General features: G+C 47.0%; 1 protein-coding gene across 4 annotated transcripts in view; it reads right to left on the reverse strand.

Moving 5' to 3' along the window:
* Positions 1 to 26501, reverse strand: part of RNEE/G (RNAse E/G-like protein) — a 209779-nt gene that overhangs the window by 75824 nt on the left and 107454 nt on the right. For all 4 annotated transcript variants that reach the window (XR_015689056.1, XM_087669129.1, XM_087669128.1 and 1 more), the window contains exon 8: positions 13863 to 13975. Coding sequence is in view for 3 of the 4 variants with exons in the window: in XM_087669129.1 (XP_087525255.1) it covers positions 13863 to 13975 (113 nt within the window). In the remaining variant the exon portion in view is untranslated. The remainder of the gene's footprint in view (positions 1 to 13862; positions 13976 to 26501) is intronic.

Consider the following 26501-nt stretch of genomic DNA (forward strand, 5'->3'; position numbering starts at 1 on the left):
GCGGAGTATGTTCAAGTGGCCAGGCGTGCAGCGAGGGAGAGACTGCCTGACGAAAGCAATCAGGCACAGAAGCAGTGGTAGACGGGGGTGCTGCCTGTCTCTCTCTCTCTCTCTCTCTCTCTCTCTCTCTCTCTCTGTGTGTGTGCAGATTCTGCACAACTGCAAATCCAGGTTACAGCAGGGCTGCAGCAACACGACTGCGTGCAAAGTCACATAGAGTGCACAGAGTACAGTAAAAAATGGGCACGATAAGAATCTAGTTCATCAAGCTGAAATGACACTTCCTTTCGTTGACGATCAAGATGAGGGTTTCCTGCAATGTGGCGTCTGTGCAGATCAGGACGAGCTCGATGAGGTGAACCACAGACCAGCAAGGCGTTCGAAATCGGCGAGCGTCTGCAGCGTGGTGCAGCAGGAGATTGTCTGAAGGGGCAGGTCCAGGCGACTGTCAGGCGACTAACGGCTCGTTCCGTCAAAAGGCTCAGCAGGCAAGATGTCGAGGGCAAGGCGTGACATGGATGTCAGGGCAGAGCGAACTCCAAGCAGGTCCGGGGGAGAACTCCAACAACGCGCAGGGTAGGAGGCACGTCGCCAGGTCACGGGGAAACCGGATCTCCCATCGCGTTCTCTCTCTCTCTCTCTCTCTCTCTCTCTCTCTCTTCGTAAAAGGTAATTGTATTAATTACGAAAAAAGGTACAAGTTTACATGATTACAAGATACACGATGGCTCTAATCCATCGTGTGTAAAATCTCAGTACAAAGCCACAAAAGAGTTACACAAGTCATGGCAAAGACGCAGAGGAAATTGCCATATGCCAGGGAAGTATGTCCTCCCGAGGGAGCAAGTCAGAGTGCCGAATCAGATCTATCTGCCAATGCAAGAGACCTCTAAGCCTCGCAATGTGTCCCAGAACATTAGAGGCCGAATCAAAAAGATAGGCATTCCGAGTGGTCCAATTGTGCGAGCATCCCCAATATCTAAGAAAGTGGAACAAGATCTTCATATGCAATTGTGTCGGTGTGGGGCATTTTGGCCGTACCAAAACCCAATCGAAAGGGCTTAGCACGAAACCAACCACAGCTCGCCAAACCACTGACAAGAGCGACAAGATATTCTTAGCGAGAGGGCAAGAAATAAATCGATGACGGGCCGATTCCACAGTAGTGGTGCAGAAGAAACAATTGCTGTTAGAGATTCGACACTTGGAAAGGGCCGAGGCAAGAGAAAGACCAGCAATCATCACCCTCCAAAGAAAGACCTTACATTTGAAAGGTGTCTTGTTCAACCAGCCCTCCATCAGAGTTGCCTTCCACCATGACAAAGATTTCCGCAATCCCCATGTTAGCTTTAGTAACCATCCATTGATGATCTTTAATCGGAAGATGGTACACCTGATTAGCTGACGCATTTTTCAAATTCAACCGACCTGCAGGGTCCCAGTCCTGCCAAGGACGATCCAAAGCAAGGACAAGAAAGGGTTGCCTCCTCTGAAGCACTAACAAAAGCTGTTCCCATAAATCACGGTATCCACGAGGGATTCTGAAATGCCTCCTGGCAGTACGAAACGATATCAAAACATTACGACTGGCAAGGATGGCATCTGCAACTAAAGTTTGGTCTGAGCTCATGTTTGCCTTCCCACGAAAGTAATCTCAAGGCTGCCAACAATTCCAGTTGAAAAGAGTTAGTATGTAAGCGGTTCTCCGCTAGATGCCAACGCGCCTTCTGGAAAACCAATTTCCACAAGCCGACCAAATGAACAAGCAGGGATGAGGAAGGACTAGAAACCCGAGAGTCTGCATTAAGAACATGCCACCAGGAGCTCCGAATTTGTGTATTACCATGCACAAGCCCGCGGTCCTTAAGAAAATAGCAGGCTATAACGGCCCATGGGTGATGATCCACGCACATGGCACGAAAAAGAGACCAACGAAGTGCCAGCATATGAATTTCGACATCCAAAATAGCCCCACCACCCATGCATTTGGGAATACATGTATGCGACCAAGAAATCCATTAAATGCCTGCCTGCAATGAATCCTTCTTCCATAACATGAAATGAATGGGCCGACTAAGAGCATTCAAAGTAGTATTAGTCCAGCAAGTACAGCAAGAGCAAACGCATTCCACACCTGACTTCCCGGAGCGTCCATCACCGAATGCCTTGAGGTGGACTGTGAAGAATCAACACACATATTAAAATCCCCCATCAAAAAACCTTATCTGCCAAGTGACAAGGAGGTCTGCAAAGTATTCCAAAGATCCCGGCAGAATAAAGGGTCATTCGGAGCATAGAGGCCCAGCAACCATAAGATCTCTCCTTCAAATAAAACTTCAATTACCACAAAGCGGCCATGTACATCATTTTTAATAAGAACAGGCTGATATTTCTCGTGTATAATCATAAGCACACCAGAATAATGCATGGCATGTGTCCATGGATAAAACAAGCGAAACCCATGGCCATCTACAACTTTTCGTGCTTCCCCATGACTCTTGTGCTCAACAGCACACAAGACATCCCACTGATTCTCATGCAATAACGTCCACATGGCATGTTGCTTATGGTGAGAACAAATGCCTCCCACATTCCACGAGGCTATCTTCATATGTATTCAAAAAGAAAATCAGAAACAAGGCACCGCTTGCCTCAATTTAACCTTTTCTACTAGAATGTCAAGGACTCCCTCATCCAAAAAATCAGCTAACACTGCAAAAGAGTTCTGACGGCCAGCTTTTGAGGTAGACGGAATATCCACTGTCTTGGGGATGGAACGGAGCTAACGACGATCCCATGGGGTAACCACATTACCTCTAGTATCAAAAGCCAACTTTTCAGGTGGGCCCTTTGGACCGTCCGTATATACTTTCCTAGTAGACTGATTACGGGGAGCAGAAGAAACCATAGTACGCGCAAGGTGCTCTGAAGACAACATTTCTTTCCTGTGCATATACGTGCGCATGGAATCTTGTGAAGTATTAGGCCCAGTATCTGCCAGGCCAGCATCAAACTTTTTACCTTTTTTAGGACACGCCTCTACCCAATCATTGCCACCGGAATCCAAACCCAAAACATGTTGTTTGCCTTTATGCAAAACTTTAGGTGGCTGGGTTGCATCCTGTGATAGAGCATCAAGCACCATGTCTTCCATAGGAAGCACAACATGCTCATCATCTGAAGACCGTTGCTTCTCTGGGCATTCGGCCATAAAATGCCCCAATTTTCCACACGAAAAGCAGTGTCCTGCAAAGTTTCCCCATTTCAAACAAAAGTACAAACGATGCATGCCAGAGCAATTAAGACGTAGCCACGCACACCTTTTTCTAGCAGTGTCCCATAACATACACAAACGGTTACGATTCATGGCCTTTAGGCTAGGGGGGACCAAAACAATGCCCACAACGGCCATGGCATCCTTTAACAGTGGCCAATAGACAGCCGGGCAACTTTCCACTTCAAGCTACACCGGGCATTCATGTTGAAGCAGGCGCGGAAAGTCTGCCATGGGGCGCCATGGCACAACATGGACCAAACGGCAATCAAAGAACAATGGCAGTTTAGACAGGAGATCAACACGATGCTTCTCAAATTTCAACAGCACCTCATAGAAGCCTCGGGGCCCCACAAAAATCTCCTCAACACACTCCCCTTGTAGCAGAATGTGCAGCCACTGGCGAATATGGGAAAGCACTGGGATCCTGCAAGTGAAGAAGGATATAACCGCACGATCATAAAACACCGAAAATGAGCATAAGACATTTTTCAGGTCCACCGTGGCTTCCAAAACATCTTCGATGCCAGAGTCAAAAAAAGCTTCATGATTATGTTGCACATAATCGCCAAGCAGAGTATTGGCAAACTCCAACAAATGCTCCAAGTCAATATCCTAAGAATCCATAGAATCAGAGGCAACCTGAGCATAAGAACGTTTCTAATGACCCATTGTCTCTTCTAAAGTATGCTTGGAGCCTTTGCCCGCAAGCTGAAAGTCAGGACCAGCAGGCATCTCCTCTATGCAAGGAACCATATTCTTCGGTTCCTCTGTATCAGAATCCACACCAAGGGCTAGCATTGTTTGGTCGATAAAAGCCAAATCCAGACCAACCATGCTTCTCTCTTCTCTCTCTCTATCTCGCTCTCTCACTCTCTCACACTCTGTTTCTCGCTCCCTGTACAGGGACAGATCAGCTATCTGAGCTCTCTCTCTCTCTCTCTTTTTTTCGTAAAAGGTAATTGTATTAATTACGAAAAAATACAAGATTACTTGATTACAAGATACATGACGACACTACAAGTCATCATGTGAAGAGGTGCTAAGTACTACAAGTTACAATTTCATGGCAAGGATGTGGAGGAAATTGCCATATGCCAAGGACGGAAATCCTCTGTAGAGAGCAAATCAGAACGATGGAGAAGATCTAACTGCCAAAACAAGAGGCCCTTAAGCCTCACAATATGCCGCTGAACATTATGGGCGGAGTCAAACAGAAAAGCATTCCGAATCGTCCAGTTATGCCAACAGCCCCAGTATCGAAGGAAGTGATACATGAGCTTCATATGTGGCTGTGCGGGAGCAGGGTATTTGGGCTGGCCCAAAACCTAATCAAAGGGGCGCAGTGTGATACCAACCACCCCTCGCCAAACGGCCGACAAAAGTAAACAGACTTTCTTAGCGACGGGGCAGGAAATAAATCGGTGGCGGGCGGATTCCATAGTAGTGGTGCAAAAGAAACAGGTGCCATTGGAGATTCGGCGCTTGGAAAGAGCCGAAGCAAGCGGAAGACCCCCAATTATCACTCGCCAAAGAAAGACTTTGTATTTAAAGGGTGTCTTGTTGACCCAGCCCTCCATCACAGTGACCCTCCACCACGAGCGGGATTTACGCAATCCCCATAAAGCATTCGCTTTAGTAACTAGCCATTGATTATCTTTAATCAGGAGATGATATACTTGATTAGCAGAAGCTTTGCACAAAGGCAGCCGGCCTTGTAGGTCCCAATCCTGCCAGGGATGATCCAAAGCAAGAGCAGGAAAGGGTTGTCTGCTCTGGAGCACCGTCACGAGCTATTCCCATAAAGGCCTATATCCACGAGGGATCCGGAAAATCCTCCTAGCAGTACGAAACGAGATAAGCACATTGCGCCTGGCAAGAGTGGCATCCGCAACTGAAGACAAGCCCAAACGTGCCATCCGGTTGAATTGCGGTCTAAGCTCGTGTTTACCTTCCCACGAAAGTAGACGTGAGACCGCCAGTAATTCTAATTGAAAAGAGTTAGTAGCCAGGCGATCCTCCGTTGGGTGCCACTGAGCCTTTCGAAGGACGTGTTTCCAGGAACACACCAAATGAGTAAGCAGCGATGAAGAAGAACTGGAAAACCGTGAATCCGCGTTAAGAACGTGCCACCAAGAACACCTGAGTCAGGTATTGCCATGCCGAAGCCCATGACCCTCAAGGAAAGAACGGGCGATAGCGACCCACGGATGATGATCATCCGAGCACATGGCGCGGAAAAGGGACCAACCGAGTGCCTGCATGTGAGTTTGGGCATCTAAAATAGCTCCGCCACCCATGCTTTTAGGGGTGCACGCATGTGACCACGAGATCCAGGAAATGCCTGCATGCAATGAGTCCTTCTTCCAGAGCATGAAGCGAATAGACTGAGTGAGAGCATTCAGAGTCGTTGGAGTCCAGGGCAACAATGGCAAGAAATATGTGATCATTGGCAACATAATTATCTGGGCTACTTTGAGGCGAACATGAAAAGGCCAGGCCTGAGACTTCCAGTACATAAACTTGGCCACCATCTTCTGAGAAATCCACTGCAGAAGCTGCTTTGGGGGAACATCAACACCCAATGGGTATCCAAGATGCCTAACAATGGAACCTCGAGGAACAACCGGACCCTGCCAGTCCAAGGACTGCAAATCCGACTCCGTGCAGCTTAGAATGGCTGATTTGAGCGGATTGATACGAAGGCCTGACGCCTGGCCAAAGAGACCCCAAACATCCAATGCTTTTCGAAGGTTATCCTTGTCCGCACGCAAAATCATAAAAGTATCATCCGCCAGGGATTGGCTAATGAAATGGTGTCCTGTAGGAAGCGACAGTCCGGCCAACTGGGAAGAGGCGGCCATACGTGATAACATGGTAAGAACTGGATGTGTCGCAAGGGCAAAGAATAAAGGGCTCAAAGGACACCCCTCTCTGACAGAACGGGCAAGGACAAATTGCTCAGTAACACCTCCGTTCAGCATGACTCGCGAAAACGCCGCAGCACTAATGGTGTAGATCAGACGAGACATCCGACCACCAAAGCCCATAGCGGACATAAGGTCAGCAACAAACGACCAGTCCAGATAGTCAAAAGCCTTTTCCAGGTCCAGTTGAATCAACACCACCTCCTGATTAGAATGCCGGGCATAATCAATGGCCAATTGGGCATTCAAAACATTGTGTAGGATATTTCGGCTCTTAATGAAACCGTACTGGAGAGGGTGTACAAGGGCAGGGAGATGCTTATGGAGCCGATTCGCCATTACTTTGGAAAAGATTTTGTACATGGAACCCATCAAAGAAATGGGGCGCCAGTGTGTCAACTTAGATGGCGAAGGAAATTTTGGAAGCAGTTTAATAAGTCCTTGTTTCCATGAGGGAGGCATGATCCCTGTTTCCCACACCTGCTGAAACAGAGCCTGCAATGGTTTTGCCAGTTGGGTAGCAAAAGCTTCAAAGAACTCATTGGTGAGACCATCCCAACCCGGACTTTTATCTTTGGGCAAGTGTAACAAGACATCCATAACCTCTGCTTCACCAATATCTGACTCCAGAGTAGCTTGCATGTCCTGCGGTAGCTAATTGCGGACCAGGTCATAGAAGACCGAACGGGCCTGAGTAATTTGGGCTGAAGGAGGAGAAGCGGAACCGAGAAGGTCACGAAAGTAATTCCTGCACATATGCACAATAATCTGTGGATCCAGGATAAGGTGGCCTTGTGCATCCTCGAGTCTGGTCAAATTCTCTCGAGCAGGAGAGGCATGGAGAGCTCGAAAGAACTTATGGGTCTGACATGCACTATCTTGCAAAGTCTCTGTTAGATGTTGCAATTTGGCCTGCTGATACGATTTTAATTGGAATTCTTTAACAAGATCGGCCACCCGCAGGGCCAGTGTAAGCAGAAATGCATCATCCGGAGTGTCCATCAGCAGGGAGCGAACCAAAAGCAGCAGGTCCTCTGCTGCCTGTCTACGGCGCCGACAAAGAGAGGCATGATAGATCCAATATTGCCGAGCAACCCGCTGCACATTAGAGAGCAATCGGTCAAATGACGCAGTGCCCTGAGAGGAAAAGTCCAAGGAGAATCTGTCAAGCAATTGCTGCATATAGCCCTGAAAAATTGTATGCTTTAAGTAAGAGGAGTTGAAACGCAAAGGGAGTCTCTCCAGAAATTGCTTGAAGGGGGCAATGGGTTGTGCAAGCAACTCGAACTGCAGAGGGAAATGGTCCGACAAGACATATTGCTGCAACACTTTTATTTCGAGCATCTCAGGCAGAAAATCATCATTATGCATGATATATATGCGGTCCAACCGCGACCATGTTGTGGCATACTGGGCCGAATGGAAAGTAAAGCCTGGAGAAGACGGGTGTAGCCAGGACCAAAGATCTTGCTTAAGAACAGCAAGAGCCAAGTCGTGCCACATACGACTTTCCGGCGCATCCATGACCGAGTGCTCCGATGTAGACTGGGAAGAATCAACACACATATTGAAATCCCCCATGAAGAAGCCGCGTCTGCCAAGTGATAAGGAAGTCTGCAAAGTCTGCCAAAGCTCCCGGCAAGATAACGAATCATTCGGAGCATAGAGGCCAAGTAACCATAGGATTTCCCCTTCGAATAAAATTTCAACCACCAAAAAGCGGCCATGAACATCATTTTTAATAAGAACAGGCTGATATTTGGCATGTACAATCATGAGCACACCCGAATAATGCCTGGCCTGTGTTCCTGCATAAAACAAACGAAAGCCATGGCAATCCACCACTTTACCGGCGTCACTATGCCTCTTGTGCTCAACAGCACACAGGACATCCCACTGATTCTCATACAATGCAGTCCACATGGCATGTTGCTTGTGACGAGAACAAATGCCTCGCACGTTCCACGTGGCTATTTTCATGTGTATACAAAACACACTTAGGTACGAGGCACAACTTGCCTCGATTTGACTTTGTCGGCGAGAATGTCGAGGACCCCCTCGTCCAAGAAATCTGCCAACACCGCAAAAGAGTTCTGAGGACCAGATTTGGAAGTTGATGGCATATCTGCTTGCTTGGGGTTGGGACGTGGGTAACGACGGTCCCACGGAGTAATGACGTTGCCTCTGGTATCAAAAGCCAGCTGTGCAGGTGGACCCTTGAGACGATCCGAATACATTTTCCTGGCGTGCTGATGACGGGGAACTGAAGAAACCATAGCAGGAGCAGAACGCTCGGACGACATCATTTCCTTCCTGCGCATAGATGTTCGCATGGAATCTCTCTCTCTCTCTCTTGGCACATGGCACGAAAAAGAGACCAACAAAGTGCTAGCATATGGGTTTCTGCATCCAAAATAGCCCCACCACCCATGTGTTTAGGGGAACATGCATGCGACCAACAGATCCATGAAATACCTGCATGTAAGGAGTCCTTCCATAACATGAAACGAATGCACTGAGTAAGAGCATTCAAAGTAGTAGTAGTCCAAGGCACCAATGGAAAGAAATATGTGAGCATTGGCAACATAATCCTCTGAGCCACTTTGAGGCAAACATGGAAAGGCCAAGCCTGTGACTTCCAATACAGAAACTTAGCTGTTAGTTTCTGTGAAATCCACTCTAGCAGTTGCTTTGGCCAAACATCTATACCCAAAGGATACCCAAGATGCCTGCCAATGGAACCACAGGGAACAACCCTTTCCTGCCAGTCCAGTGACTGCAAATCTGACTCCATGCAACTGAGAATGGCTGATTTCAAAGCATTGATATGAAGACCAGAAGCATGCCCAAAGAGAGTCCATACATCCAATGCTTTGTGAAGATTATCCTTGTCCGCACACAAGATCATAAAGCTATCATCAGCCAGTGATTGACTACCCTCTGCACATTAGAGAGCAATCGTTCAGAAGAAGCATTGCCCTCAGAAGGGAAGTCCAATAAAAATCTGTCGATCAATTGCTGCATATAACCCTGAAAGATGGAATGCTTCAAATAACACGAGTTGAAACGCAGAGGGAATCTATCCAGAAAATGCTTAAAAGGTGCAATGGGTTGTGCAAGCATTTCAAGCTATAGAGGAAAATGGTCCGACAAGGCATATTGCTGCAACACTTTCATTTTCGGCATCTCAGGAAGAAAAGCATCATCCTACATGATGTACATGCGGTCCAACCGCGACCAGGTAGATATATACTGCGCAGAATGAAATGTAAATCCTATAGAAGAATGGTCTAGCCAAGACGAGAGATCTTGCTTTAGTACTGCAACAGCAAATGCATTCCACACACGGCTTTCCGGAGTATCCATCACCGAATGCACTGATGTGGACTTCGAAGGATCTACACACATATTAAAATCCCCCATCAAGAAACCCCGTATGCCAAGTGTCAAGAAGGTCTTCAAAGTATTCCAAAGCTCCCGGCGGGATGAAGGGTCATTCGGAGCATAAAGCCCAAGTAGCCATAATAACTCTCCTTCAAATAAAACTTCAATCACCACAAAACGACCATGTACATCATTTTTCAATCACCACAAAACGACAATCATAAGCACACCCGAATAATGCATCGCATGAGTCCCTGCATAAAACAAGCGAAACCATGGCAAGCCACAACTTTTCCTCCTTCACCGTGACTCTTGTGCTCAACAGCACACGACATCCCACTGATTCTCATGTAATAAAGTCCACATGGCATGCTGCTTATTACGAGAACAAATGCCTCTCACATTTCACGTGGCTATCTTCATGTATGTTCAAAAAGAAGATCAGGAACGAGGCAACACTTGCCTCGATTTAACCTTTTCTGCAAGAATGTCAAGGACTCCCTCGTCCAAGAAATCAGCCAACGTGGCAAAAGAGTTCTGACTGGCAGATTTAGAAGTAGACGGTATATCCATTGACTTTGGGATGGAACGGGGATAACGCCGATCCCATGGGGTTATCACATAACAACTAGCATCGAAAGCCAACTTAGCAGGTGGGCCCTTCGGACCATCCGAATATACTTTCCTCGTGGGCGGATTGCGCGGAACAGAAGAAACCCTAGCTTGAGGAGGCTACTCTGACGACAACGTGTCTTTCCTGTGTGCATAAGTACGCAAGGAATCTTGTGAAGCATTAGGCACGGGATCCGTCATGCTAGCATCAAACCTTTTATCTTTTTTAGCACGTACATCCACCCAGTCATTATCACGGGAATCCAAGCCCGAAACATGTTGTTTGCCTTTATCCAAAACATTAGGAAGCTGGGTCGCATCCTGCGACGGAGCGTCAAGAACCACGTCTTCCCTGGGAGGCAAAACATGTTCCGCCTCTGAAGTCAATTGCTTTTCTGGGCATTCCGCCATAAAATGCCCCAGTTTACCACACGAGAAACAATGACCTGCAAAGTTACCCCATTTCAGTCAAAAATGCAAAGGATGCATGTCAGAGCAGTTAAGACCTAACCAAGAAGGCCTTTTCCGAGCAGTGTCCCATAACATACACAAACGATTAGGATTCGTAGCACTTGGGCTCGGGGGGACCAAAACAGTGCCCACAATGGCCATGGCATCCTTGAAGAGTTTCCACCTCAACCCACACCGGGCATTCATGTTGAAGCAGGCGCTGAAAATCTGCCATTGGGTGCCATGGCACAACATGGACCAAACGGCGATCAAAGAACAGTGGCAGTTTAGACAGTAGATCCGCACGGTGCTTCTCGGATTTCAACAGTACCTCATAAAAGCCGCGGGGCCCAACAAAAATCTCTTCAACACACTCCCCTTGTAGTAGACTCTGCAACCACTGGCGAATATGAGCGAGCACTGGAATCCTGCTAGTGAAGAAGAGTATAATAGCACGTTCATAAAACACGGAGAAGGAGCGCAAGACATTTTTTGGATCGACCGTAGCTTCCAGAACATCTTTAATTCCAGTGTCGGAATATGCTTCATGATTATGTTGAACATAATCACCAAGCAGAGTGTTGGCAAACTCCAGCAAATGCTCCCAATCAACTTTCCTAGAATCCACAGAATCAGAAGCAACCTGCGCATAAGAACGTTCCTGATGATCCATGGCCTCTTCCGAAATATGCTTGGTGCGTTTGCCCGCAGGCTGGAAGTCAGAACCAGGGGGCATCTCCTCCGTACAAGGAACCATATCCTCTAGGTCCTCCGCATCAGAATCCGGACCAAAGGCTGCCACCGTTTGGTCAAGAAAGGCCATATCCAAACCAGCCATATTGTATCACCACTTGTGCAAATTGGATCACAGATCTCTCTCTCTCTCTCTCTCTCTCTCTCTCTCTCTCTCTCTCTCTCTCTCTCTCTCTCTATTTCTCTCACTATGTGTCTGCCGTATCACAGATCTCTGTCTGCTGTGATGGAAATCTGCACCTCTGTAACTCTCTCTCTCTCTCTCTCTCTCTCTCTCTCTCTCTCTCTCTCTCTCTCTGTGTGTAAAGGAGCAGATCAGCTCTCTGATCTGCGCAGGGTAGGAACCCGTGGGTAGACGCCGTGCAGATGACTGACGGGGCACCAAACGAAAGGTACCTGTTTCTGCAAAAGCCGTGGCCTGTCAAACTGTCCTGTGGACCCCATCCGCTCTGTGGATGGAACAATCCGTCGCTCCTTGCGCTGAGCCCCACTAGTCGCGAAAGACAAACGGAAATGAAGAGGACTGCAGGCGCCGCCTGCAGACAGGGCAGCAGGTCGAAAGATGACGGGCGTAATCTGGACGACGAAGCAAACTGAATCGCACGCAGGTCTGAGGTCGCCCACAACATCGGAATCGCATCGCATGGTCAGGGGGGCACCAGATCCACCATCACCCTCTCTCTCTCTCTCTCTCTCTCTCTCTCTCCATGCCAATTGATGCCTCATCAATGTTCGGCTCCCCCAAGCTTTTAGAAACAGGGGGAAATTCGAGGATGAATGGTGCCAATCACTGTTGATTGATCTTGGTCACTATCTCAAGGCTGGAAATGTAGAATTTTCTCTCATCTTGGTTAGATGCATGTGTAATCTAGCAACAGAAAGTGAAGATGAGAACCTCAAGACGGAACCTAATGTGTTGCCGATTGGTAGTTGTTAATCCTGAGTCTAAAACCAATAAGTTTAGGGTTTCCATGGCCTCATGGGGATACGTACATGCATGCCTCAATACTTTGTGAAAGTTGTGGATGCAAATTTGGTCAATGGACAAAAAATTTGGAGAGAAGCTAGATGTCTATTGCAAGGTTGATTCCCATTTAAAAGTTGTTAGTTACAAAGAACAACAAGATATTTCAAATTCCGTAAGAGATTAGTCAATAGAGGAAGTGGAGACCCAAGGGTCTATCTCTGGAGTTTGTGGTAAGGCCTTCCATCTTCATATTGGATTCAGCCATTCTCTAGGTTGTAAACAAGATTTTGGGATAATGTCTAAAGAAATACCACAAGAGGCTCCAATGTTTTTTGGGGCAAATTGGGTGTCGGTTCATCTTAATTTCTTGAGGGCATTCTAGCCCAAAGTGGTAAAGTGTTGAATTTAAAGCTATTCTTTACTTTATTAACCTATTGCTTTTTGTAATTGTTGTAATTGAAAAGAAAAACCGCAAGAGATGCCGACATTTTTTGGGGCAACTTGGATGTCTGTTTGTCTCAATTTCTTAAGAACATTCTAGCTTAAGGTGGTAAAGTGTTGAATTTGAAGCTATCGTGTCTTGTATTAATTTATTGCTTGCTGTAATCATTGTAATCCAGGGTCACCACCCACCTCTTCTATAAAAAGGAAGGCTGGTTTCATGGGTGGTGGTGGAAACTGTTTAATTTCCCTGAGGAGTAAATGTGTACCTGGTGGACATCCAATGTTAGACAACAACTTCCTTGCAAGCATGGGTGAAGAAAATCACAATCTTTTTGGCAGTGGGTCCAAAAGGATGTGTTAAATAACAACCACGTCTCTTTTTTCCAACATCTTAAGATTTTAAGAGCCTTTCATCATTTTCATGGTTAATATTTGTGGATCTTCGACTCATACTTCTCTCAATCCAAATTCTAAAATCTCATTTTGGCCCAAATGATCGCCCACCAACCATCCATCAGAAGAAAATTCTCTCCATTGAAAAAGACCTTTGACTCCAACGATGCGCACAAAGCCACCTGAGTGTTCACACTGCACACATAATAAAATGTATTCCCAACATGAACTTTTGGGAACATCTATTGTGTGCTAAACCTTATACAAGGACTGCCTCATATGATGAGTCCCTATGCACAATCTCAAGAAAGCCCAACAAGAGGCAATACACCAATTGCTGCCATTGTTTTTAACCACTACTCTTAATAAAGGCACAAAATTCCAGCTCCAGTTGTCAATAACCAGGACTCACAAATAAAATAAAGTTCAATGTAAGTTCTCAAAGAATTGCACGTGATCGAGAGAGGTGTTGCTCTTAAAGGACTGCAATCGACCTTCTTGAATTAATACCGGACTTGTGGTGTTCAATTTTTAATGTTTGAACTTTGAAGACATAATATGGCACCACAAAAGGAACTAGCTAAGGACATTAGCGTTTGTCAAATCCTGTTTTGACTCCAGCGTATTACTGCATTTAAACAAAATACAACTTCCTTACCCTTCTCCTAGTCACTTCCATGAGACCACGTTCAGAAATTTCAGAGATGTGGATGACTGACCGATCTGATTCAATTGCTTTGCTCATCTCCTCATAGACAAGAGTCTCATGTTCTGAAGCAAAGAAACAAAGATAGAGTTATCATCCCTTACAATTCCCTTTACAAACAGAGGATTAGGAAAAAGTATAACATAATTCTGTTCTCATAAAACCATAGTTTTTTTACAACCCATTGTATAATAAGAGACCCTTAATGTGGGGACCACCCTTGTAAAGTTGTTAAATAAAAGCTTGAAAAAAAACCTAGATAAAATGGAACTGTTTGTAGCAGTTTATTATTGCCAAGATTGACTGGAATAGGAGGATTGTCAATTTGAAGTCTAATATCCTTAAATGTAAATAAGAAAGCAATCAGAACAGCCAATCTCATTTCCTTAGACACACAATTGATTAACTAAATGTACAAGTATTAACCGGTGCTTTCTTAACACCATCACTCTATTTACAAAACATATATCCACTCTTAATTTGGGTGAAATAACTGGTTTGACTACGCCAATGTATGATGGGCAATGTACCAAACCTTTTCTTTAGGTCCAAATACCTAATCCCTACTTTTCATCAAGGCAGGCCTAAATTTGAACCACGTTAGTTAGAGTGCAGTGTACAAATCACAAACATAAAAAAGACCTAATAATTTGCCAATTCTATGGGCAGTGCCCAATGTCTTACTTAGTTGGTTTGTAGTGTGAACTCAACTACATTTATAAGTGGTGTCACCACTTCTAGAGTTAGTTCCGGAGTAAAATCAACTCTATAGTTTAGTTAGGGATAGGTGACCTATTGTACTTTCATTCTATCATTCTAGCAATTGCATCTTCTGCATAGGGAACTGCATCCTGCTCTCTCTCTCTCTCTCTCTCTCTCTCTCTCTCTCTCTCTCTTTTTCGTAAAAGGTAATTGTATTAATTACGAAAAAAAGGTACAAGTTTACATGATTACAAGATACACGATGGCTCTAAGCCATCATGTGTAAAATCTCTCTCTCTCAAAAGTAGTAAATGACAAACGGGTTACAAAAAGTCATGGCAAAGATGCAGAGGAAATTGCCATATGCCAAAGAAGTAAGTCCTCCTGCGGGAGTAAGTCAAAGTGCCGAATGAGATCTATCTGCCAATGCAAAAGGCCTTTAAGCCTAGCAATATGTACCTGAACATTATAGGCTGAATCAAAAAAAAAAGCATTCCGAATGGTCCAATTGTGCCAACAGCCCCAGTATCTAAGAAAGTGAAACAAGATCTTCATATGCGACTGAGCCGGTGTGGGGTATTTACGTCCTGCTCTCTCTCTTTTTTTTTTCCGTAAAAGCTAATTGTATTAATTACGAAAAAAAAAATACAAGATTACTTGATTACAAGATACATGATGATGCTAAGCCATCATGTGAAGAGGTTCCAGTATTACTAGATACAAAGTCATGGCAAAGACGCGGAGGAAATTGCCATATGCCAGGGACATAAGTCCTCCCTAGAGAGCATGTCAGAATGCTTGAGAAGATCTAGCTGCCAATACAAGAGGCCCTTAAGCCTAGCAATATGACGCTGAACATTCTAGGCGGAATCAAAAAGAAAAGCATTCCGAATGGTCCAGCTATGCCAACAGCCGCAATATCGAAGAAAGTGATACACGAGCTTCATATGTGGCTGTGCTAGAGTGCGGTATTTGGGCTGCCCAAAAACCCAATCAAAGTGGCGTAATGAGAAACCAACCACCGCTCGCCAAACGGCTGACAAGAATAACCAGACTTTCTTAGCGATGGGGCAAGAAATAAATCGGTGCCTGGCGGATTCCACAAGAGTGGTGCAAAAGAAACAATTGCCATTGGAGATTCGTCGCTTGGAAAGAGCGGAAGCAAGCAGAAGACCACCAATCATCACTCTCCAAAGAAAGACCCTATATTTGAAGGGTGTCTTGTTCAACCAGCCCTCCATCACAGTTCCCCTCCACCATGACCGGGATTTACACAATCCCCATACAGTATTTGCTTTAGTAACCAGCCATTGATGATCTTTAATCAGAAGATGATACACCTGGTTAGCAGAAGCTTTGCTTAAATTCAGCCGGCCTTCAAAGTCCCAATCCTGCCAGCGATGATCCGAAGCAAGGGCAGGAAAGGGTTGTCTGCTCTGGAGCACCATCAAAAGCTCTTCCCATAAATGCCTATATCCACGAGGGATCCGAAAAAAGCCTCCTAGTTGTACGAAACGATATTAGCGCATTGCAACTTGCAAGGGTGGCATCCGCAACTGCAGATAAGCCCAAACATGCCATCCGGTTGAATTGTGGTCTAAGCTCGTGTTTACCTTCCCACACCATCAAAAGCTCTTCCCATAAATGCCTATATCCACGAGGGATCCGAAAAAAGCCTCCTAGTTGTACGAAACGATATTAGCGCATTGCAACTTGCAAGGGTGGCATCCGCAACTGCAGATAAGCCCAAACATGCCATCCGGTTGAATTGTGGTCTAAGCTCGTGTTTACCTTCCCATGAAAGTAACCGCGAGACTGCCAGCAATTCCAATTGAAAAGAATAAGTAGCTAAGCGATCCTCCGCTGGATGCCACTGAGCCTTCTGGAGGACCAGTTTCCATGAACATACCAAATGAGTAAGCAGCGATGAAGAAGAACTGGAAAACCGCGAATCAGTATTAAGAACATGCCACCAAGAACCCCCGATTTGGGTATTGCCATGCAGAAGCCCATGGTCCTCAAGGAAATAACAGGCTATAACGACCCACGGATGATGATCCGAGCACATGGCGTGGAAAAGAGACCAACGGAGTGCCAGCATATGAGTTTGGGCATCTAAAATAGCCCCTCCACCCATGCGTTTGGGGGTGCATGCATGCGACCAAGAAATCTAGGAAATACCTGCATGCAAGGAATCCTTCTTGCATAGCATGAAACGAATAGACTGAGTAAGAGCATTCAGAGTCGTAGTAGTCCAAGGCAGCAATGGCAAGAAATATGTGAGCATTGGCAACATAATTGTCTGGGCTACTTTGAGGTGAACATGGAAGGGCAAGACTGAGACTTCCAATACAGAAACTTAGCCGCCATTTTCTAAGAAATCCACTGCAGAAGCTGCTTTGGGGGAACATCAACACACAAAGGGTACCCAACATGCCTGACAATCGAGGAACAACCATACCCTGCCAGTCCAAGGACTGCAAATCCGACTCCGTGCAGCTGAGAATGGCTGATTTCAGCGCATTGATGCGAAGGCCGGACACCTGACCAAAGAGAGCCCAAACATCCAATGCTTTTCGAAGGTCATCCTTGTCCGCACGCAAAATCATAAAGCTGTGATCTGCCAAGGATTGACTAATGGAGTGCTGACCAGAAGCAAGAAACAATCCAGCCAACTGAGTAGAAGCTGCCATATGAGATAACATCGAAAGAACTAGATGAGTCGCAAGGGCAAAGAAGAGAGGGCTCAAAGGGCACCCCTGTCTGACAGAGCGGGCAAGGACAAATGGCTCAGTAACGCCTCCATTCAGCATGACTCGCGAAGACGCCGCAGCACTGATGGTGTAGATTAGACGAGACATCCGAGCACCAAAGCCCATAGCAAACATAAGTTCAGCAACGAAAGACCAGTCCAGATAGTCAAAAGCCTTTTCCAGGTCCAATTGAATCAGTACAACCTCCTGATTAGAATGCCTTGCATAATCAATCGCCAGTTGTGCATTCAATACATTGTGTAGAATGTTTCGGCCCTTCATGAAACCATATTGCAGAGGGTGCACAATGGCAGGGAGATGCTTATGGAGCCGATTCGCCATTACTTTGGAAAAGATTTTATACATAGAACCCATCACAGAAATTGGGCGCCAATGTTTCAACCTAGACGGCGAAGGAACCTTAGGAAGCAGTTTAATAAGTCCTTCTTTCCATGAGGCGGGCATGATCCCCGTTTCCCACACCTACTGAAACAAAGACTTCAATGGTTTCACCAGTTGGGAAGCAAAAGCCTCCAAGAACTCATTGGTGAGACCATCCCAACCCGGACTTTTATCCTTGGGCAAGTGTAACAAAACGTGCATAACCTCTGCCTCACAAATATCTGACTCCATAGTACCTTGCATGTCCTGCTCTCTCTCTCTCTCTCTTTTTTCTTTCGTAAAAGGTAATTGTATTAACTACGGAAAAAAGGTACAAGATTACATGATTACATGATTACAAGAGACACGAGGGCCCTAGCCCAACGTGTGGGAAATCCCCGTACTAATGCACTAAAAAGGTTACACCAATCATGGCAACGACCCAGAGGCAATTGCCATATGCCAGGGATGCAAATCCTCCCGAGGGAGCAAGTCGGAGTGCCGGATGAGATCTAGCTGCCAATGCAAGAGCCCTTTGAGCCTGGCAATATGTCTCGGTACATTAGAGGCCGAATCAAAGAGGAAAGCATTGCGCGTGGTCCAAATGTGCCAACATCCCCAGTATCTAAAAAAGTGAAAAAAAATCTTCATCTCTCTCTTTTTTTTCGTAAAAGATAATTGTATTAATTACGAAAAAAATACAAGATTACTTGATTACAAGATACACGACGACAATCTAAGCCATCATGTGAAGAGCTTCTAAGTAGTACAAGTTACAATGTCATGGCAAGGAGGCGGAGGAAATTGCCATATGCCAGGGACGGAAGTCCTCCCTGGAGAGCAAATCAGAATGGTGGAGAAGAGCTAACTGCCAATACAAGAGGCCCTTAAGCCTCGCAATATGCCGCTGAACATTATAGGCGGAGTCAAAAAGAAAAGCATTCCGAATGGTCCAGTTATGCCAACAGCCCCAATATCGAAGAAAGTGATACATGAGCTTCATATATGGCTGTGCCGGAGTGGGCTATTTGGGCTGGCCAAAAACCCAATCAAAGGGGCGTAGGGTGATACCAACCACCGCTTGCCAAACAGCCGACAAAAATAACCAGACTTTCTTAGCGACAGGGCAAGAAATAAATCGATGGCGGGCGGATTCCATAGTAGTGGTGCAAAAAAAACAGGTGCCATTGGAGATTCGTCGCTTGGAAAGAGCTGAAGCAAGCAGAAGACCACCCATCATCACTCTCCAAAGAAAGACTTTATATTTAAAAGGTGTCTTGTTCAACCAGCCCTCCATCACAGTTGCCCTCCACCATGACCGGGATTTACACAATCCCCATAAAGCATTCACTTTAGTAACTAGCCATTGATGATCTTTAATCAGAAGATGATACACTTGGTTAGCAGAAGCTTTGCTTAAATTCAACCGGCCTTGTAGGTCCCAATCCTGCCAGGGATGATCCGAAGCAAGGGCAGGAAAGGGTTGTCTGCTCTGGAGAACCCTCAAAAGTTGTTCCCATCAAGGCCTACATCCACGAGGGATCCTGAAAAGCCTCCTAGCTGTACGAAACGATATAAGCACATTGCGACTGGCAAGGGTGGCATCCGCAACCGAAGACAAGCCCAAACGTGCCATCCGGTTGAATTGTGGTCTACGCTCATGTTTACCTTCCCACGAAAGTAAACGCGAGACTGCCAGCAATCCCAATTGAAAAGAGTTAGTAGCTAAGCGATCCTCTGTTGGATGCCACTGAGCCTTCTGAAGGACGTGTTTCCAGGAACATACCAAATGAGTAAGCAGCGATGAAGAAGAACTAGAGAACCGCGAATCAGCATTAAGAACATGCCACCAAGAACTCCGGATTTGGGTATTGCCATGCAGAAGCCCATGGCCCTCAAGGAAATAACGGGCTATATCGACCCACGGATGATGATCCGAGCACATGGCGCGGAAAAGAGACCAACGGAGTGCCTGCATGTGAGTTTGGGCATCTAAAATAGCTCCGCCACCCATGCGTTTGGGGGTGCACGCATGCGACCACGAGATCCAGGAAATACCTGCATGCAATGAGTCCTTCTTCCATAGCATGAAGCGAATACACTGAGTAAGAGCATTCAGAGTCGTAGTAGTCCAGGGCAACAATGGCAAGAAATATGTGAGCATTGGCAACATAATTGTCTGGGCTACTTTGAGGTGAACATGGAAGGGCCAGGCCTGAGACTTCCAATACAGAAACTTAGCCACCATTTTCTAAGAAATCCACTGCAGAAGCTGCTTTGGGGGAACATCAAGACCCAAAGGGTACCCAAGGTGCCTCACAATGGAGCCACGAGGAACAACCAGACCCTGCCAGTCCAAGGACTGCAAATCCGACTCCGTGCAGCTGAGAATGGCTGATTTGAGCGCATTGATACGAAGGCCGAACGCCTGACCAAAGAGGCCCCAAACATCCAATGCTCTTCGAAGGTTATCCTTCTCCACACGCAAAATCATAAAAGTATCATCCGCCAGGGATTGGCTAATGAAGTGCTGTCCTGTAAGAAGCGACAGTCCGGCCAACTGAGGAGAGGCTGCCATATGAGATAACATCAAAAGAACTGGATGTGTCGCAAGGGCAAAGAATAGAGGGCTCAAAGGGCACCCTTGTCTGACAGAGCGGGCAAGGACAAATGGCTCAGTAACACCTCCATTCAGCATGACTCGCGAAGACGCTGCAGCGCTAATGGTGTATATTAGACGAGACATCCAAGCACCAAAGCCCATAGCAGACATAAGTTCAACGACGAAAGACCAATCCAGATAGTCAAAAGCCTTTTCCAGGTCCAGTTGAATCAATACGACCTCCTGATTAGAATGCCTTGCATAATCAATTGCCAGTTGAGCATTCAATACATTGTGCAGAATATTTCGGCCCTTAATGAAACCATCCTGGAGAGGGTGCACAATGGCAGGGAGATGCTTATGGAGCCGATTCGCCATTACTTTGGAAATGATTTTGTACATTGAACCCATCAAAGAAATTGGGCGCCACTGTGTCAACTTAGATGGCGAAGGAACTTTTGGAAGCAGTTTAATAAGTCCTTTCCATGAGGACAGTATGATCCCCGTTTCCCACACTTGCTGAAACAAAGCCTGCAATGGTTTCGCCAGTTGGGTAGCAAAAGCTTCAAAGAACTCATTGGTGAGACCATCCCAACCCGGACTTTTATCCTTGGGCAAGTGTAACAAGACGTCCATAACCTCTGCCTCACAAATATCTGACTCCATAGTAGCTTGCATGTCCTGCGGAAGCTGATTGCGGACCAGGTCATATAAACCAAACGGGCCTGAGTAATTTGGGCTGAAGGTGGAGAAGTGGAACCGAGAAGGTCGCGGAAATAATTCCTGCACATATGCACAATAGTCTGCGGATCCAGGATAAGGTGGCCTTCTGCATCCTCGAGTCTGGTCATATTCTCTCCAGCAGGAGAGGCGTGGAGAGCTCGAAAGAACTTATGGGTCTGACATGCACTATCTTGCAAAGTCTCGGTCAGATGTTGCAATTTGGCCTGCTGATATGATTTCAACTGGAATTCTTTAATAAGATCGGCCAGCCGCATGGCCACTGCGAGCAAAGATGCATCATCCGGAGTGTCCACCAGCAGAGAACGAACCAAAACCAGCAGGTCCTCCGATGCTTGTCGACGCTGCCGACAAAGAGAGGCATGATAGATCCCATACTGCCGAGCAACCCGTTGCACATTAGAGAGCAATCTTTCAAATGAGGCAATGCCCTGAGAGGAAAAGTCCAAGAAGAATCTGTCAATCAATTGCTGCATATAGCCCTGAAAAATTGCATGCTTCAAGTAAGACGAGTTGAAACGCAGAGGGAGTCTCTCCAAAAATTGCTTCAAAGGTGCAATGGGTTGTGCAAGCAACTCGAGCTGCAGAGGGAAATGGTCCGACAAGGCATATTGCTGCAACACTTTTATTTCGAGCATCTCAGGAAGAAAATCATCATTCTGCATGATATATATACGGTCCAACCGCGACCATGTTGTTGCATACTGGGCAGAATGAAAAGTAAACCCTGTAGAACACGGGTGTAGCCAGGACCAGAGATCTTGCTTAAGAACAGCAAGAGCCAACTCATACCACATACGACTTTCCGGCGCATCCATTACCGAGTGCTCCAATGTGGACTGGGAAGAATCAACACAAATATTGAAATCCGCCATGAAGAAGCCCCATCCGCCAAGTGACAAGGAGGTCTGCAAAGTCTGCCAAAGCTCCCGGCGAGATACTGAATCATTCGGAGCATAGAGGCCAAGTAACCATAAGATTTTCCCTTCAAATAAAATTTCAACCACCAAAAAGCGGCCATGAACATCATTTTTTATACGAACAGGCTGATATTTGTTATGTACAATCATGAGCACACCCGACTAATGCATGGCCTGTGATCCTGCATACAACAAACGAAAGCCATAGCAATCCACAACTTTTCCGGCTTCACCATGACTCTTGTGCTCAACAGCGCACAGGACATCCCACTGATTCTCATACAATGCAGTCCACATGGCATGTTGCTTGTGTCGAGAACAAATTCCTCGCACATTCCACGTGGCTATTTTCATGTGTATTCGAAACAAAATCAGGTACGAGGCACAGCTTGCCTCGATTTGACTTTGTCGGCGAGAATGTCCAAGACTCCCTCGTCCAAGAAATCCGCCAACACCGCAAAAGAGTTCTGAGGACCAGATTTGGAAGTAGGCGGCATATCTACTGGCTTTGGGTTGGAACGGGGATAACGACGGTCCCACGGGGTAATGACATTGCCTCTGGTATCAAAATCCAGCTTACCAGGTGGACCCTTTGGACGAACCGAATACATTTTCCTGGCGGGCTGAGGGCGGGGGGCTGAGCAAACCATAGCAAGAGCAGAGCGCTCGGAAGACAACATTTCCTTCCTGCGCATATATGTACACATGGAATCTTGTGAGGTAGTAGGCAGAGTATTCTCCATGCCAGCAACAACCCTGTTGCCTTTTTTTGCACGTACTTCAACCCAATCAGTGGCACGGGAATCCAGACCCGAAACCTGTTGTTTACCTTTGGCTAGAACTTGGGGCGGGTGGATAGTATCAAGCGACGGAGCATCACACACCATATCTTCCATGGGCGGCGCAACATGGCTAACATCTGAAGTGTGTTGCTGCTCCGCGCATTCAGCCATAAAATGCCCCAACTGTCCACAGGAAAAGCAATATCCTGCAAAATTGCCCCATTTCAAACGAAAGTGTAACGGATGCATGCCAGAGCAATTGAGGCGTAACCAAGCAGGCCTTTTCCTTGCAGTGTCCCATAGCATACACAAGCGGTTGCGATCCACAGCCCTAAGACTGGGAGGGACCAGAACTGTGGCCACAGCAGCCATAGCATCCTTCAATAGTGGCATATAAACAGCCGGACAATTTTCCACTTCTAACCACACAGGGCATTCACGTTGCAGCAGGCGCTGAAAATCTGCCATCGGGCGCCATGGAACCACATGAACCAACCAGCGATCAAAAAACAAAGGCAGTTTAGACAGGAGAGCAGCACGGTGCGTCTCAAATTTCAAGAGGACCTCAAAAAAACCTCGAGACCCAACAAAAATCTCTTCAACACATTCCCCTTGTAGCAGACTCTGCAGCCATTGGTGAATACGGGAAAGCAACGGGATTCGACCAGTGAAGACGAGTATCACATCGCGATCATAAAACATCGAAAAGGAGCGTAGGACAGTTTTTGGGTCCACGGTGGCTTCCAGAACATCGTCAGGTGCAGAGTCAAAAAGGACTTCCTGATTATGTTGAACATATTCGCCAAGCAGAGCGTTGGCAAATTCCAGCAAATGCTCCCACTCAACATCCTGAGAGTCCACAGAATCCGAAGCACCCTGCGCATAGGAACGAACCTGAAGAACACCTATCTCTTCCGAGGTATGCTTTGTACGTTTACTCGCAGGCTGGATGTCAGGACCCGGGGGCATCTCTTCGGTGCACGGAACCATATCCTCACGTTCCTCAGCATCAGAATCTGGGCCAAGTGCTGCCACCGTTTGGTCGATGAAATCCAGATCCAAACCAGCCATCTTGTATGACGATCTGATCTCGAAGGAGGACTGACGCACAGTGTAGATCGCTGTCGGCTGAGTTAGAAATCTGCACCCCTGTAAGCTGGTTTCTCACACGGCGGAGGACGACCCTCAGGACGTCACACGAACAGGTTGCAGGCATTGACGGGCGAGGTCGCGAAAGGCAGGTACAGTCGACAGGTGGCAGGCATGCAGGGATAGAGCTCGCAGGAGAACAAAGCCAGAGCTTGCCAAAGGCAGAAAGGGCACAGGCGAATACACAAAAGCAAGGACCCGCAATACCTGTTTTCGTCAACGCCCAGGAGAATTGGCCGGAGTGCAACGGCAGTATGCCGAAACGAGACGGGGGCCTGCGTAAAAAGTGGCGCAGTCCACTAACAGCAACGGAACAGCAACAAGGGCGGTGGGTCGCACGAGCACAGGCGGGCGAGCACGGGCACAAGCGGCAGTTCGCCCGGGCACAGGCGAGCGAGCACGGCGACAGACGAGCACAGGCGGACGAGCACAGGCGGACGGCTACTGTCGCGGCGGACAGGCAAGGCGACTCAAGCGGACAGGCGAGGCGACTGAGGCGGCGGACAGGCAATGGCGTGTCAGGCGACGGCAACGACAAACTCGATGGCGTGTCAGGCGACGGCGGCCACAGACACGACAACGGCGTGCCAGGGTTTCCTCTCTCTCTCTCTCTCTCTCTCTCTCTCTCTCTCTCTCTCTCTCTCTCTCTCTCTCTCTCTCTCTCTCTCTCTCTCTCTCTCTCTCTCTCTCTCTCTCTCTCTCTCTCTCTCTCTCTCTCTCTCTCTCTCTCTCTCTCTCTCTCTCTTTTCGTAAAAGGTAATTGTATTAATTACGAATACAAGATTAGTTGATTACAAGATACATGACGACAATCTAAGTCATCATGTGAAGAGATTCTAAGTGCTACAAGTTACAACGTCATGGCAAAGATGCAGAGGAAATTGCCCTAAGCCAGGGACGTAAGTCCTCCCTAGAGAGCAAATCAGAATGCCGGAGAAGATCCAACTGCCAATACAAGAGGCCCTTAAGCCTGGCAATATGCCGCTGAATATTATAGGCGGAGTCAAAAAGAAATGCATTCCGGACGGTCCAGTTATGCCAGCAGCCCCAATATCGAAGAAAATGATACACGAGTTTCATATGTGGCTGTGCAGGAGCGGGGTATTTGGGCTGCCCGAAAACCCAATCAAAGGGGCGCAGGGTGGAACCGACCACTCCTTGCCAGACAGCCAACATAAATAACCAGACTTTCTTTGCGATGGGGCAAGAAATAAATCGGTGGCGGGCGGATTCCACAGCAGTGGTGCAAAAGAAACAGTGGCCATTGGAGATTCGTCGCTTGGAGAGAGCCGAAGCAAGCGGAAGACCACCAACCATCATTCTCCAACGAAAAACTTAACATTTGAAGGGTGTCTTGTTCAACCAGCCCGCCATCACAGTTTCCCTCCACCATGACTGGGATTTACGTAATCCCCATAAAGCATTCACTTTGGTGACGATCCATTGATGATCTTTAATCAGAATATGATACACTTGGTTAGCAGAGGCTTTGCTTAAGGTCAGTCGGCCTTGTAGGTCCCAATCCTGCCAGGGATGATCCGAAGCAAGGGCAGGAAAGGGTTGTCTGCTCTAGAGCACCCTCAAAAGCTGTTCCCATAAAGGCCTGTAACCACGAGGGATCCTGAAAAGCCGCCTGGCTGTACGAAAAGATATAAGCACATTACGACTGGCAAGGGTGGCATCCGCAACGGAAGACAAACCCAAACGGGCCATCCGGTTGAATTGTGGCTTGAGGTCCTGTTTACCTTCCCATGCAAGTAAACGGGAAACTGCCAGCAACTCCAATTGAAAAGAGTTAGCAGCTAAGCAATCCTCCGCCGGATGCCACTGGGCCTTCTGGAGGACGTGTTTCCAGGAACACACCAAATGAGTGAGCAGCAACGAAGAAGAGCTGGAGAACCGCGAATCAGCATTAAGAACATGCCACCAAGAACTCCGGATCTGGGTATTGCCATGTTGAAGCCCCTGGCCCTCAAGGAAATAATGGGCTATATCGACCCATGGATGATGATCCGAGCACATGGCGCGGAAAAGCGACCAACGGAGTGCATGCATGTGAGTTTGGGCATCTAAAATAGCTCCGCCACCCATGCGTTTAGGAGTGCACGCATGCGACCAAGAGATCCAGGAAATACGTGCATGCAATGAGTCTTTCTTCCATAGCATGAAACGAATGGACTGAGTAAGAGCATTGAGAGTCGTAGTAGTCCAGGGCAACAATGGTAAGAAATATGTGAGCATTGGCAACATAATAGTCTGGGCCACTTTGAGACGAACATGGAAAGGCCAGGCTTGAGATTTCCAATACATAAACTTAGCCACCATTTTCTGAGAAATCCACTGCAGCAGTTGCTTTGGGGGAACATCAACACCCAAAGGGTACCCAAGGTGCCTGACAATGGAGCCACGAGGAACAACCAGACCCTGCCAGTCCAAGGACTCCAAATCCGACTCCGTGCAACTGAGAATGGCTGATTTGAGGGCGTTGATGCGAAGGCCGGACGCCTGACTAAAGAGGCCCCAAACATCCAATGCTCTTCGAAGGTTATCCCTGTCCGCAC

This window comes from Lygodium microphyllum, chromosome 3, assembly GCF_053477565.2.
Source record: "Lygodium microphyllum isolate KBCC chromosome 3, Lygodium_microphyllum_v1.1.10, whole genome shotgun sequence".
Lineage (NCBI taxonomy): Eukaryota > Viridiplantae > Streptophyta > Polypodiopsida > Schizaeales > Lygodiaceae > Lygodium > Lygodium microphyllum.